General features: G+C 42.9%; 1 protein-coding gene across 3 annotated transcripts in view; it reads left to right on the top strand.

The window, feature by feature from the left end:
* The window catches only part of NHS (NHS actin remodeling regulator), a 255642-nt gene that overhangs the window by 220589 nt on the left and 21834 nt on the right, over nt 1–13219 (top strand). For all 3 annotated transcript variants that reach the window (XM_071556207.1, XM_071556116.1, XM_071556291.1), the window contains exons 2-3: nt 7532–7684; nt 9832–9965. In XM_071556207.1, the coding sequence (XP_071412308.1) occupies nt 7532–7684; nt 9832–9965 (287 nt within the window). The remainder of the gene's footprint in view (nt 1–7531; nt 7685–9831; nt 9966–13219) is intronic.

Genomic DNA, 13219 nt, shown 5'->3' with positions numbered 1-13219 from the left:
AAATTAATATTCCTGCAGAATAGTTGGCCTAATGGCACCATTAAGCTTGCCAGGCAGGACTCCCATGTTTCTGCCTTTTTTATCATTGCCCTGCAGGGCACTCTTGGAAGCCATGTAAAACATAGACCAGAGAATAAGAATAAAAGGAGAAAAAAAATTGCTGGCTAGAGAAACTTCACAGGAATGAAGGATTGAACATATAAAATACTCTGTATTTCTAAGAGGCTATTGTCTATCCTGCAGTGACAGCTTTGAACTACTTTGAAATACCAAGTTCCATTCTGGTCGCTGTAACTTATTTGACAGAGTTAGGAAAAGCAGTTTAAAATATGTTCAAACACCACCAGCAGTGATTGAAAGCAGCAAAGCCAAGAATGAGATTAGCATGTGGTACTCTTCACATAAGTGCATATTGCTTAACAGCCTAATCTTCTTACCTGTATAAGAACCACACACTTCCCAGCCTTCTTGAATTATGTCTGTTGTGCCAGTCAACCAAATATCAGATAAATTCAAAATTCAAGGATCTGCTCATAGAAATGACATCCAAATGATATGCTTTCCAGTATTTTAATCTCTCCTGCTATTTGAATGCCAAATATGAATGGAGTTTTGTCCACTTGTCCATTTTTCTCCTGAATAGCTGTTATTTCCATGTGTAGCATAATGTGAGGCAGAAAAATGTCACAGGGATGTGCTAAGAAACTGTGATTGAAACATGAGAAGTTTCACTGTATTGGCAAGAGATAAAACAGTATAAAGAGCATAAAAGACTGTGGTCTTTCTCAGCAGATTCTGCTGTCGGTGAAGTTTCTGCATTTTTTCTTGAGTTTGAAAAAATTTGCTGAATTGTCTGTCCATAAGCACAGAACAGAGTAATAATAGTACTCATGATGTTGCCCACATGTAGCTAAAGACTTGACTTGTTTTGTCATGTCTCCCCTCCCGTTTGTCTGGAGGGCAGCTGCAGCCTGCGTAGACGCAGTTGCGCTGGCTTTGATTTGCATGTGCAAGTGCCAGTGGCAGGGCAGACCTGGTGATCTGGGCTTCAGGTTCAGACCGGTTGCCCAAACCATGTCTTGGGTGGGGCCTGTGCCACTGGATATTTCCCCTCACATCCATCCTGGACTTAGGTTGTACAGGGCAAACACTCCTCAGAAATAATTTGGATTTCTACCCTGATAATGGCAATAATAAGAAATAATGATGCACAAAGCCATCACAAACCATGTTTTCCAGTGTTGGGTCCCAGAGAGAAGTAGCCAAGGAGAAAATCACCCAAAATGGGTCATGAGTCACCCATGGCCCTGTGGCAGTTGGTTTTGTGAAGACTGAAAGGCAATTGTCTGCGCTGAACAGTACCCTCACAAACATCAGAATACACCAGGAAAGCAGGAACAAAAGATGTGACCAAGGATGGGGGCATCCCATCCAGACCCAAAAAAATCCTAAGGATGAACTAGAGCAGCAAGGCAACAGGAGCTTTGGCATGCAGCTCTCCTTCACTGAGTTGAGCATCCCTTGTCTTATGTGAGAAGCACGATTAGAACACTCTTTGAAGACCTCCGTTATTTCTCACATCTCCTAAGAAAGCTGGACTGCAGACAGCTTCCTGGGGAAGAGGAGGATGGAGAAGCACAGTCAGGGTCCTCAGCAGCCTCTGAAGTGCTGAGGGACCAGAGTAACTGTCATATTCCCATCATTTGATGTGTTTCCCCTGGCAAAAGGGCTTTAGAAGATAAACCCATCACTGTCAGATGTTGCTCTGGCTCTGGTTTGACAGGGAAAGAGCATTGCATCCTTCCCTGCCATTGTGTCCAGGGTTTCTAAAGGAACCAAAGTATGTCTGAATTTCTAGCTCCAGTCACTTGACATTTTTGATCTAGAGGTATGAAAGAAATTGTGTGCATACCCATACTTGTAGGTATAGTTGCTGAAGTTATGGTGAGGTTGCCATTGCTCAGCTGGGTGATGGAAGAGCTGAAGAGTCAGTAGCCTTATTTGCAAGGAACAGTAGCCTTGCCAATGCACTCTCTTTGGATGGGCATTTTTCAATCGTTAATAAAGATGAGACAACAAAGTAGCTCATCCAAACAGCTACCTGCCGTTCCAGTTGGTGGGGTTTGCCACTGGCAAATAGGGAAATGTCTGGGAGCAAGCACAACTGTTGAAAACAGAGTGATTATCCCACCTACAAGGAGCTCCAGGCTCCAGTGTCCCCGCTGGGTAAGCCCCAGCACCCTCTGTGCCATCACTGTGAAGCAGCAGCTGCAGACAGGGCTACTTTGAAAGTACTGAGCTTGCTGATGGATATGGGACATGTGCAGCGGAGAAGCGACTGTAGATTTTTACCAGTGTTGTAGGCTTAAACCTCCTGGGTGTTCCAATGGAGACATGAGTACTTGGGGGAAGCATACAACTGAGACATGCAGGACTATAAATAAAATTCACATCAGACTCAGCACTTGCCTCAATGAAACATTTATGCACTAAATTGCATGATGTAGTTGGATGTGCTGCCAGACTGCCTAGTCTTTGAGATAATCTAGTCTTTCTCAGAATTAATTTTCTTGCAATGTTTTGCACACAAACGCAGCAGGCAGTAACTCACTGCTGACCTGGGCAGCAGTTGAGGGAGAGTTTGATCACGTTGAATTCTGCTGCTGCTCTTGCTGGCTATGCCTATTTATGCAAAGTTGAGTGAACATCCAGCTTTCTTATGACATTGAATCACACAAGAAAAAAAGTCACAATTTTTACATGAAGTAACTTGGAAAAATGGCATATACTAAAATGACAGGTCAACTACCTTAATGCTGGAGAAGGGCTTTTCCCAAGCAGAGCCTGGAATGGTGCTGCTGGTCACAGCAACCTTTGAGAGCATCCTGCACTCCTGCGGCAGGGTGGGGAAAAGAGGTGAAGTTTCACTGAGTGCACAGCCCTCAGCACCTCAGCCTGCTGCAAAGGGCTTGGGTCATTACAGCCTCTCAGAAGAGTAATTAGGCTCTGGAATAAACTTATTCACTGGTCTGATCCTTTTTAATTTTTGTTTTTGTCTTTTGGAATCTGAATTTTAATACAGATTTGGCAGCTGCCGGTTCAGCATTGCTCATGCAGGAATTCAGGACTGACAGCTCTGGGCTCTGTCCCGGAACACGTAGGCACCTTCCTCTCTCTCTGCTCAAATTCCCTCAAGGCTGTACACTTTTTCACACCTTACACCAAATCATGTTTTTGCTTTGAATGAGGAAACATAAGAAATTATCTTTTTTTCTTCCCCTCACAGCTAATTGCAGCTATAATACAGGAAGAAATAATAGAAAGTTGAGGAACAGAAGGAACTGGGAAAGGGGGAGGCAAGTGTCTAGAGAAGCAGACGGAGTTGGAGGGGGAACCCCTGGATCTATCAAATAAATAGAGCAGAAATCTTTCTTGCTAGGCCTTTGTGGTGTTATTATTAGAACAACTACGCCTGAGTGCACTAAAGCTGCACAACCTTCAAGCATACACATCCAGCTCTGCTATGGCAGGATCCTTTTTCTGCTTTGCTAAGGGAGGAAGAGTGAGCAAATGAGAGGAAATGAAGAAGAGAAGGGTCTATAAATGATAAATATGATCAACTTTGGTAAAACAGCTATTTGGAAACCTTCAAAAATCTTCTCATGAGAACAGGCATTAGTGTATGTCTGTTGGTTGTTAGGAAACAAGCCAATGTTAATAGATCCACAGAATGAAATGGAGTATCCATTTAAATGGTCTCTTGTCATTTTGTCATCCCACAAGACAAAAAAACCCCAATTACTTTAACTCAGGAATGAAATAAGATTATAGTTTATATGATTCACTTGTATCATCTAAATTGATCAAAGCACACACAAACAATATATTAACAGTCTATATGTGATGCCTGAAATGTGGCATTTCCTATATCTGTGTTGGCCTTTTTCCTCATTCACTGTGGTGTCAGCTGTTAATTGTTTAAAGTCTGTGGCTTTACAGTTTCCGTATTGCTTTATTTATTATGCATGTTACGATGATGCTGAGGGGCTACAGCCACGTGCAGGCTCGGCACAGCAAAAACAGCCTGCAGTGTAAAACACCAAGTAAAGGAAGTGCTGGCTGAAAGAGGTATCTTATCCTCATTTCACAGAACAGAGGCATAGGGAGTGTTAATATTTAACGTCAGCTCTTAGCAGAAGCATATGGCAAAACTTTGAATGCATATTTCTTCTAGATCTCAGCCCAGTCGTCTTTGTCTGCTGAATTACCCTGCCACAGGGTTGGCTTTTTGCTTTTACTGGAAGACATTCAACTCTGTGCAGAAAATTAGATGTTCAGTGGTCCTGAAAACCCACAGTCCAATTCTGTGTTTGCATCCTCTGGCTTCAGCTCCCAGCAATGGTACCCAGCTCCCAGGGACAAACAGTGAAGGCCAGGCAAAATGTCATTGCAGAAGCACAGGCAATTTGCAAACGACATAGAAGGACATGTGCAAAGGACAATGTGCAAGGACTGAAATGGAAGCAGGTCCCTCTTTTGGCAGGATATCACTTGCTGGTTTGCTTTTTTCTTCTTTCCCCTTTCTAGGAGTCTTTTTCAGAGCTTTGCTGCTCTGAGGTTGGGATGCCGTTCCTCAAGCCTAATTGCATTCATTGCGGGTTTATACTTATTTGTCCTTGGGCCAGCATTGTCCTCTACCCTACCCAGCACTTCTCCCTCCCTCTGGGCTTCTTCCCCACTGCAGGCTGAGAACATTCATCCCCTTGTGGCTTTTTTTTGCCAGCCAGTTTCTATTCTGGACCTCCTAGAAAATATTCTTCAGCTTTTGAGTATTTTAAAGGATTGTTCCGTTCACTGAGTATTGTGCAGTATTTCTGTTTTCTTAGTGTCAAGGAGGCATATTCCCTAACACTGAGAATCAGAGTTCCTGTAGGGAAAGGCAAGAAGATACGAATGAGTGCTGGCTGGGGACATAGCACAGGGTACTGTAAGCTTCTTATTTGAAGATAAGCAATGTATTTGTGCTTTATTTTTCTTTTGGGATAGCACTATGCATAGCTCCGCCAGGTTTGCTGGCTAAGGGAGACTTGGGTGGCTAAGACGTCATGTTGTTTTAGCTGTGAACAGGAATGTGTGTGTACAACAGTAGATAGGTAGCAGAATTTTATGAGCTTGGTTTCATTTTTAAGTCTCACACAAAGTATACTAACCCATCTCCTACTCTTTTATGTGAAACACTGTTGCCAAAGTCGGAAGAGCTTTCTACAAGCTAAATTTTGCAGTAAAATCTATTCTAGTCTGATGAAATGTCTGAACATTTCATAAGTAGGTAAAACTTTACATTCACTGATACCCATCACAGACAACTACAAGTGCTTCAGTCTAGACAGACTTTTCTCAGAGTAGGAAGGAACTGCTTGTGCCTGCTGTTTCATTAGCCTGCAGGGTACAATTTGTGATCATGAATACCACATGACCTCAGCAGCATAAAGAATGGGTGGGGTATCATTACTATTGCTTACAAATTTTTGTCCTGACTTGAGATTCCCAAGGAGACAGTGCAGCTCAGAACAGGATCAGGGCAAGTTACTTTGCGTCTCAGTCCCTTGTATGTAAAACAGACATAGTGCTTCATTACCTTCAAGGGGTAAAGGAGCTATATAAAATCAGCTCATGTGAGTGAGGCATTCCCCTACTAGAGTGATGACAGACAGACAAGCTATCAAAAGCTCTGTCTGCAATTTAAGAACATTACACTATTACAATGTCAATAATTTAATTAGTAAGTCCTCATGATGAACACACAATCAACAGGTTTCCATTATTCATCCTACAACCTTCCTCCACTATCAGTCATTTTTTAATCCCTCCAGTACCATTCCTTGCACTGATACCATAGCCAGTTGTGTGAAACAGCACTGCAAACATGCTGTAAACTGAGTGAAACTCTACGTGCAAAAATCCACTGAGAAGTAAATCAAGGCTGGCTACTGGACACAGAGTTTGGGGTCTCTTCAGTGTTGCTGAAGCTCTGAGAAACTCAGCTTCAGCAGGGCTGTCATCATACAATACCACCACTTCCATCATGACACCTACAAAGTTTTGTGAACTGGGTTTTTTTTCCTAATCAAAGAAATTCATACAGTCTGTTGTCATCCTACACAAGGCAGCATGGTTCTTAGGTTTCTCCTCTTCTGTCTGCTCCCTCCTTCTTCTCCTACTGTACTTTTCCACTTCCTTTCTTTATACAAAGCACTGGTATGCCTTCAGGCTCAGTGAATATTGTTCTGCATTAAAGAAAGCAACAAAACCAGAAAGAGCAAAGCATCTCCACCAGAGAGCCATTCTCAGACGTGATGCACTGCCTACCCTTCAAAAAAGGGCAACAGAGTGCAAAAGCACAAAAAGTCGATGAGAGCCCTGCTATGTGCAAAGGACAGGAGTGTGTGGCCAGTGGGGGGACCAACCTGATGCATGCTGGCTCTTTGGCTTCTGACTGGGAAGGGAACTCCAGGACATACCTCCACCACCCTTCCTCCTGTGCATGAGGGAGCCTACCTGTGTCACACTGTGTTGTCCCATGAGCAAAATACCTGTAGCAGCTCCTTGGCATTAGAAGAAAGAACAACTGGAGAGACTGTTTTTTATGTATTGCCAGTGGTATAAGGCTCAAACCCAGTGCTGTACCTGAGGATATGCCATGGGCTCTGCTGCGTTATGTGGGCTAGGGATGAGCCTGCTCCCTGTGGCTGGCTGGGGCAGGGTGCTGGCACCTCCCATGGCCTTCCACTCCTGCTTTGGCCCTTGGAAAGCTGCCTACTGCATACGCTGAGGTTGGGCACATCTCCTAGGAGTCCCAGCACTCCTGAGAAATTCTCTCAAACCTTTAGTGGACTTGATTCCTATAGCTTTCAGAGGCAGATTTCTGGGATTTCTCTTTAGAGAAATTGAAGGGTTCCTGTCCCTCAGAAGTCCCTGTCTGTTAAGGGACCTCTTTTGATAGGTGGGTGACAGTTTAAGTTGCTCAACAGGGCAGGCAGTTAAGCTCAGTCGTTACGCCCTGGAAGGCAGCGAGCTAGCAACCTGTCAGAAACTAGTTGTGAATAACATGATGTAGTGAAAGGGCATATTGGCAGAAGAATGGGTAAATAGAAGACCTATTCTTCCCACACTCAAAATGTCACTGTGGAAAGACTGTGTAGCTTCTCTGTGGTTTTGTTTCACTATCTATAAAATTATTATCCCTTTGGTCCATATATTTAACACCAATACAGTATCATTTCACCTGCTTGCCTCCACAGAGCCATTTACAATCTGGCAAAAGGGCATTGACTAAAAGTTAAGTGGTATAACATGATATGGAAACACAGAGAAGATAATGGTCACTGCTATTTGATGGGAGGAGAGGTGCTGTAACAACCCCAGTGCTTGTTCTTGACAATGCTGCTCCAAGCAAGAACCTTTGCTTTTCAGTTAGGCTGATATAATAGATTCTAGAAGTCTTATCTTGCATTCTGGTTTTATCCTACAGCTGTCTCCAACCTTGATGCAGAGAGCAAACTGAGTGTCTATTACCGAGCACCTTGGCATCAGCAGAGAAACATCTTTCTCCCCTCCACCAGACCACCTTGCGTGGAGGAGCTGCACCACCACGCCAAGCAGCACCTGCGAGCCTTGCGCAGAGGTGGGTGTTCACACATGCTCTGACTCCATGCACATAGCACATTTCCTCGGTCCACTCCAGGCAGCCCAAGCGTGCTCAGGCACAAGCACACAGAACTGGGGGCACTGGTCTCTACTGGGACCTAGATACTCAGGCTAAGAAATCACAGAACCATAGAATCATAGAGTGACTTGGATTGGAAGGGATCTTAAAGATCATTTAGTTCCAACCCCTCTTCCCAAGGGCTGAAACTGGAGCCCAGTGGTATTACAGAGTCTTTAGAAAAACCAAGCTGTCTTCTCAGGGTTTCCAGGCATCATACTGGAGGATACCTCTGTCCTTCAGGGGTGGCAGCTGAAAGCCAAGTGCTAGATACCATGGACAGCTTGGAAGGGTTGGACAGGTGTCCCCTTCCCAGGCTAGGGAACACTTCCTGACATCACCTAACAGACTGTAGCCTCAAAACCAAATCATGCAACACAGAGAGGAAGCAGGATACTGCACCCTGCCATAAAGGGAACTTACTAGATGCAAACATCTGTATTGTCCTACAACAGGACACTACAGAGAAGGCAAAAGATGGGAAAAGTCAGTTTTCACTGGAAACCTAACCAAAAGAAAATTCTTACCAGGATGCAAGTCAAAGCAGGCAAACAAGCCTGTCTTTTTTCTGTTCCATAAGGAAGGAGAAAATCCATGCAGGTCACCCTTAAAATGTTCAGCAGCAGTCTCCTGTGTTGGAAGTGTTTTGCACCAACAGCTCTAATTGCCTTGCTCATTTATTATTGTTATTAGCTTATAATAATAATTGATTACTTAGATCTGCAGAGCATCTGTTAGCTGGATAAAATGTTCCAATTAATTGCCACATTTGACTGTCTCTGAGGATTTTAGCTCAGGAACACACTGTAAGTGCAGTATGTCTTCATAGCACTGCAGAGCAACACAGCCAAATTGCAACCACACGAGTGCTGGAGTAGAGCAGGGATTTCTGCTCTCAGCAGCTTTGCTTTGCAATTGTCCCAGGATCAGGCTGATCTCTGGCTGCCATCTTGTGGCCAGGAGAAATCCTGACAGCAGCATGGGAAAGCAGCTGTCAGAAAATGTCTCATTTTAAAGTTACAAATCTCAGTTTTGGCAACTTCCCATCCTACACATTTAACAGCAGCTGTGCAGGTTGAGCAGGCAGCTTTTCATGTGCTGCTTTATCATATTTTCCAAATAACTGCATATATGGGAATGAAACTATAACCTGAAATTTACCCTAACCATGTTTATTGTGTGTCAACTCTATCTTCTATCAGAATTTCATTATCCCTTTATCTGTTTAACCAGGAGCAATTAAAACTAGATGTTAGGTCAGAAAACAGCTATGCTAGCAGCAAACATTGTTGGGTGGACCATAGCTATGTGTATCAGGTGAATATATTATGTCCCTCCAGCAACACTCCATGAAAAGAGCAATTATCTGACTGACACCTAAAATTAGAGATGGAAGATCCATGAGCATTCACCTGTTCACTTGGAAGTTTTCAGAGACTTGGGACTGATGCTGGAAGAGGACTGAATATTGTGAGCCCATGGTGAAGGAAGACTCCTGTGGGCCTGGAGTGGAGACATCTTGACTTCCAGGATGATGTCCTCCATGATGGAACACAGTGCTGCTGCTGCAACAACCTTCATGATGTCAAACCAATGCTTAGGACCTGGCACTGCCATGCAGTCAGGGAAGATTGTACCTAGGGCTATGTTTTTTATTTTCCCCTCAAAGGGGCATATTTCATATGGGTAGAGTGCAGGCATTACTGCATCTCAACATTTCAAGGCAGTAGGAGCTGCAGGTTCCCACTGGGAGTCAGGCCTTGAGTCCCAAGTGCCCAGAAGGCAGCTCCTTTGTTACTTGGAATAAAGGGTATAAATCTCATTTTGGGACAATTTAGCTTCAGTGCATACACTGGAATGTGTTTTATGGACATTGTTCTGGGCATGTGGATGTCCAGTAAGTCCCCTCAGTTGCAACAGGGATCATATGTACCAGTCAGTGGGGAAGAGAACCTTAATCTTTGGAATCCACTGTCCTGTTCCTGTCTCTGTTGTGCTGTTAATAGTGGTATTTGTATGTTTTTAACACTTTGAAGGACTCCTGTCTTCTTTCTCATCCAAAACAGAGCATCGAAGCCGAGGTGATAACAGAGAGCAAAAAGTCCAAGGCCCCATTGCTGTGGTGGCTCCTCCCTTTCCTCCTTTCCCTGCAATCCGCAGTCAAAAGAGGCAAGCAATAAAGGACCGGCACTTGCTACCAGTAAGTCTTTCACTACAGCTATTGCACACGAACATGTTATTAGCATAGTGGGACATGTGTGACAGAGCTTCACAAGTGCCTCCTCCCCAAGCCTGTGCAGATGCAACACAGTTGACCTTAAAGACTGTTGGCAGCATAACTCAGGTCACAGCTTCCAGCAGCCAGCCCCACAGTGGCCGTTTCCATTGAGAAACCTCTTTATTTTTCACCCATGGTCAGCAGATGTGTGCTCTCACTCACACACTCCTCCACAGTCTTTCACATTCTCCACTCGTGCTTTATAGGTAGCACTTTGAGGGCCCTCCTGTAATTTCAAAAAGTGCTGTAATTTTATCCCTGGCATTAGCATTGCCAAAAGCCAAGAACTAAAGGTCTTTCAGTCCTGGCTTGAGGCTCATGTGTGTGCAGATAGGTTCAACAGCACATCTCCAGTTATAAGAAGCTGCACAGTATGTGTGGGCAACAGCCCTGTTGTGCAGTGTCCACATCCATCCAGGTTTTTGGATGCTTCATATCTCACACGTATCCTTGCAGCCAGCCAAGCAGGAAGTCCAGCTGAAGATCTGGTACTGGATGTCTGTTCTGACTTGCCACACTACTGCACTAATCTGAAATCACATTAGTATTGGCAATATTTGCAATATAGGCAGTATTTATCACTGGGTCCGTAACTTCCTCTGGCTTCAGCTGGACTTTGGACTTCTGTGGCTCTGGGTGTTAGACCCACCAAAGTGCCAGAATAGCTACATTTTGCCTTATGCTATGAGCCATTGTATTGTTTAAGTCCATAAGTCAGACATGGATATGACTTTTAAGTGATACGTTTGTCTAATGCCAGGCCTCAGTGGGATAGGGATAGATCTGTTCTGTATCTGCCAGTACAGGGACATTGGCATCTCCAGAAATGTGAGCACATTATAAGCATGTAGCTACTGAATCATGCCTTACTTAAAAATTCCAAGTACATTCATCCTAATCCATTATTTTAACCATATTTAAATACTATAATGCTAAAGGAATCACAGTATCAAGGAGTCAATAAAGAAGTCACACCTGCCCAGGGGCCAAAATATTAACCAGCCCATAGGAAAAGTTTTGTTTCTCATTTAAAAGCATGAAATGCATGATAAGGTTTTGATTAGTTTGACTATTCTGGCTTTTTGACTGCTTATCTGGATAATTTTAAGAAAAGCATTACCATCACTGCAGGCATCGAACTGGTTAAATTTACAAGCCTTGTGATTCAAATGAAAGAAGATATCCTGATGCTAAGGGACAGCACAGAAAAGAGCTGGAAGACAGAAAGGAGAAACAGGCTTACCTATTTCTGCTTTATAAGTCATCATCAAAGCTATTGCTATTGTAGGGTCATTAAAAGGTAAAGGGGAGGTGATGCCATGTTATGGATCAGAACTAGTCACAGACAATAGTTTGGACAGTCTATTGAACATAAAGCTGTCTTAGTTAGTATCAGATGGGGAACAAGGCATCTCTTTTGAAATTGCACACACAGTGATGAAAGGCCAGAATCTTTGCTGTGTTTGGAAAACAACCAGTGCATTTTAGATATTACTTCCATCTGTGGAACACAAAATAATAACAAATAGGGAGAGCAACCCTCTGAGTCCTGTATTAGTTGGCAAAATTAAGTCATGCTGAATGCAGATGTCTTGGCTTTATCAGAAAGTCTACCTTTTTCTTTTCAAAAAGGAAAATAATAACCTTTGTGCCCACCCATATTGGACTTTTTTTGGAAGCTGACCAGGTTCAGTATTCCCCTGAGGAGAAGCAAACAAGAGCTGCTTGGAGGGCTGTCATTCTATTGATTTCAAGGCATCTGGCAATGTTCTGCTTTGGTAATTGAAAATATGCCAAGACCAGAGTACTTCAAAGTGCCTTGACCCATTTCTGAGAAAACTCCTTGTTCATGAGACAACTTAAAAATTAAAGGGAATAAGGCAAGATAAAGCTGCACATGAATGCTCTGTCTGGCAGAAGGTTAATCAGAGATTTTTACAAGGCACTGCAACAATGAATAGCTAATTGATATTGTGCCAGCCGTCATGATTTAATGCTACCATTAGAAGAGAATGTTGGGAATGCTGTTATTGGCTAGTTCAGCCTTTTTGGCATAAGCTTTTTGACATATGCAAAAGTGTATCTGCTTCAGAGATTGTTGGTAATGTTTGATAGCCAATTCCAGCTGATTGTATCATCCAGTCATCAATGAACTAAAGATCTTAAATCCACAAGAATTTTTATTTGTGGCATAGCAATCTGTTGTGTATTCCACTCTTCTTATGCATTAGAAAGGTGCTCAAGAAAAGTCCCTTTTTGTGTTTCTTTTAAATTAGGAAAGGGATCAACAAGAAGCTGGGAAATTTTTAAAAGTAACAGAACCTGACTTTTCAAAACTGATTAATTTAAATGCATGTATTACAATACTGAAATAAGAAACTTGATTTTGACAAATGTTCAAATGACCACTGTGAGACCTGTGAGATTTGTGACTACTGAATGCCACTGAAAAAACAGGTCACTTATATCTAAGACCAGTCAAGACTTTCATATTTGTACCTTCTGGCTGCTGTTATTATTGCTACCCATATGAGCTTTTCCAAAGATTTTGCATATTGTATAGTACAGCTAGAGAAAATTGGCCACAACAGATGAAGATTCACTATTAAGCACAACTATATTTACAATGAGGAAGTCAAAGTCACACAAATTCCAAGCAAGGCCAAATGAATTCAAGTTCAAAGAGAGTAATGCCAGCCTAAATGGGTCTGGAGGGATGTTTTGGCCTGTTCCATTATAAGATCATTTTGTTGTGGAGAAGGAGTAGAGAACTAGAAACTGCATAGGCTCTCTTGTGTCTGCTCTTGTTACAAGAAATGCCCTGACTTGTCTGATGAAAGGTTCACTTAGCCCAAAGGCCAGAAGGGGATCCCCTTCAGGATAGAGTATAAGAACAGGGTATGGTTTATGCTGTTTATTGTCCAGTGATTTATCCTTCCAGTTTCATACAGAAGTTAGTTATAGAGTTCCTGAGCCAGAGATCAAACATAGAATAGTAGCCACCAAGTAACCTGCCTATGTTGCCTTTGAGATTTGTTTAGTCCAAGTTTTTTAGTAAATTTACACCTTTGGCCTCAACAGCACCTTATGACAATGACTTCAAAAATCTGTATGAAAATGAAGCTTTTGTTTGTTTCCAAATACGTCATAATTTCATCATATCCCTTCTGGTTCTC

Source organism: Pithys albifrons, chromosome 1 (assembly GCF_047495875.1).
Source record: "Pithys albifrons albifrons isolate INPA30051 chromosome 1, PitAlb_v1, whole genome shotgun sequence".
NCBI lineage: Eukaryota > Metazoa > Chordata > Aves > Passeriformes > Thamnophilidae > Pithys > Pithys albifrons.
This window is presented reverse-complemented; position numbering and strand designations above follow the sequence as displayed.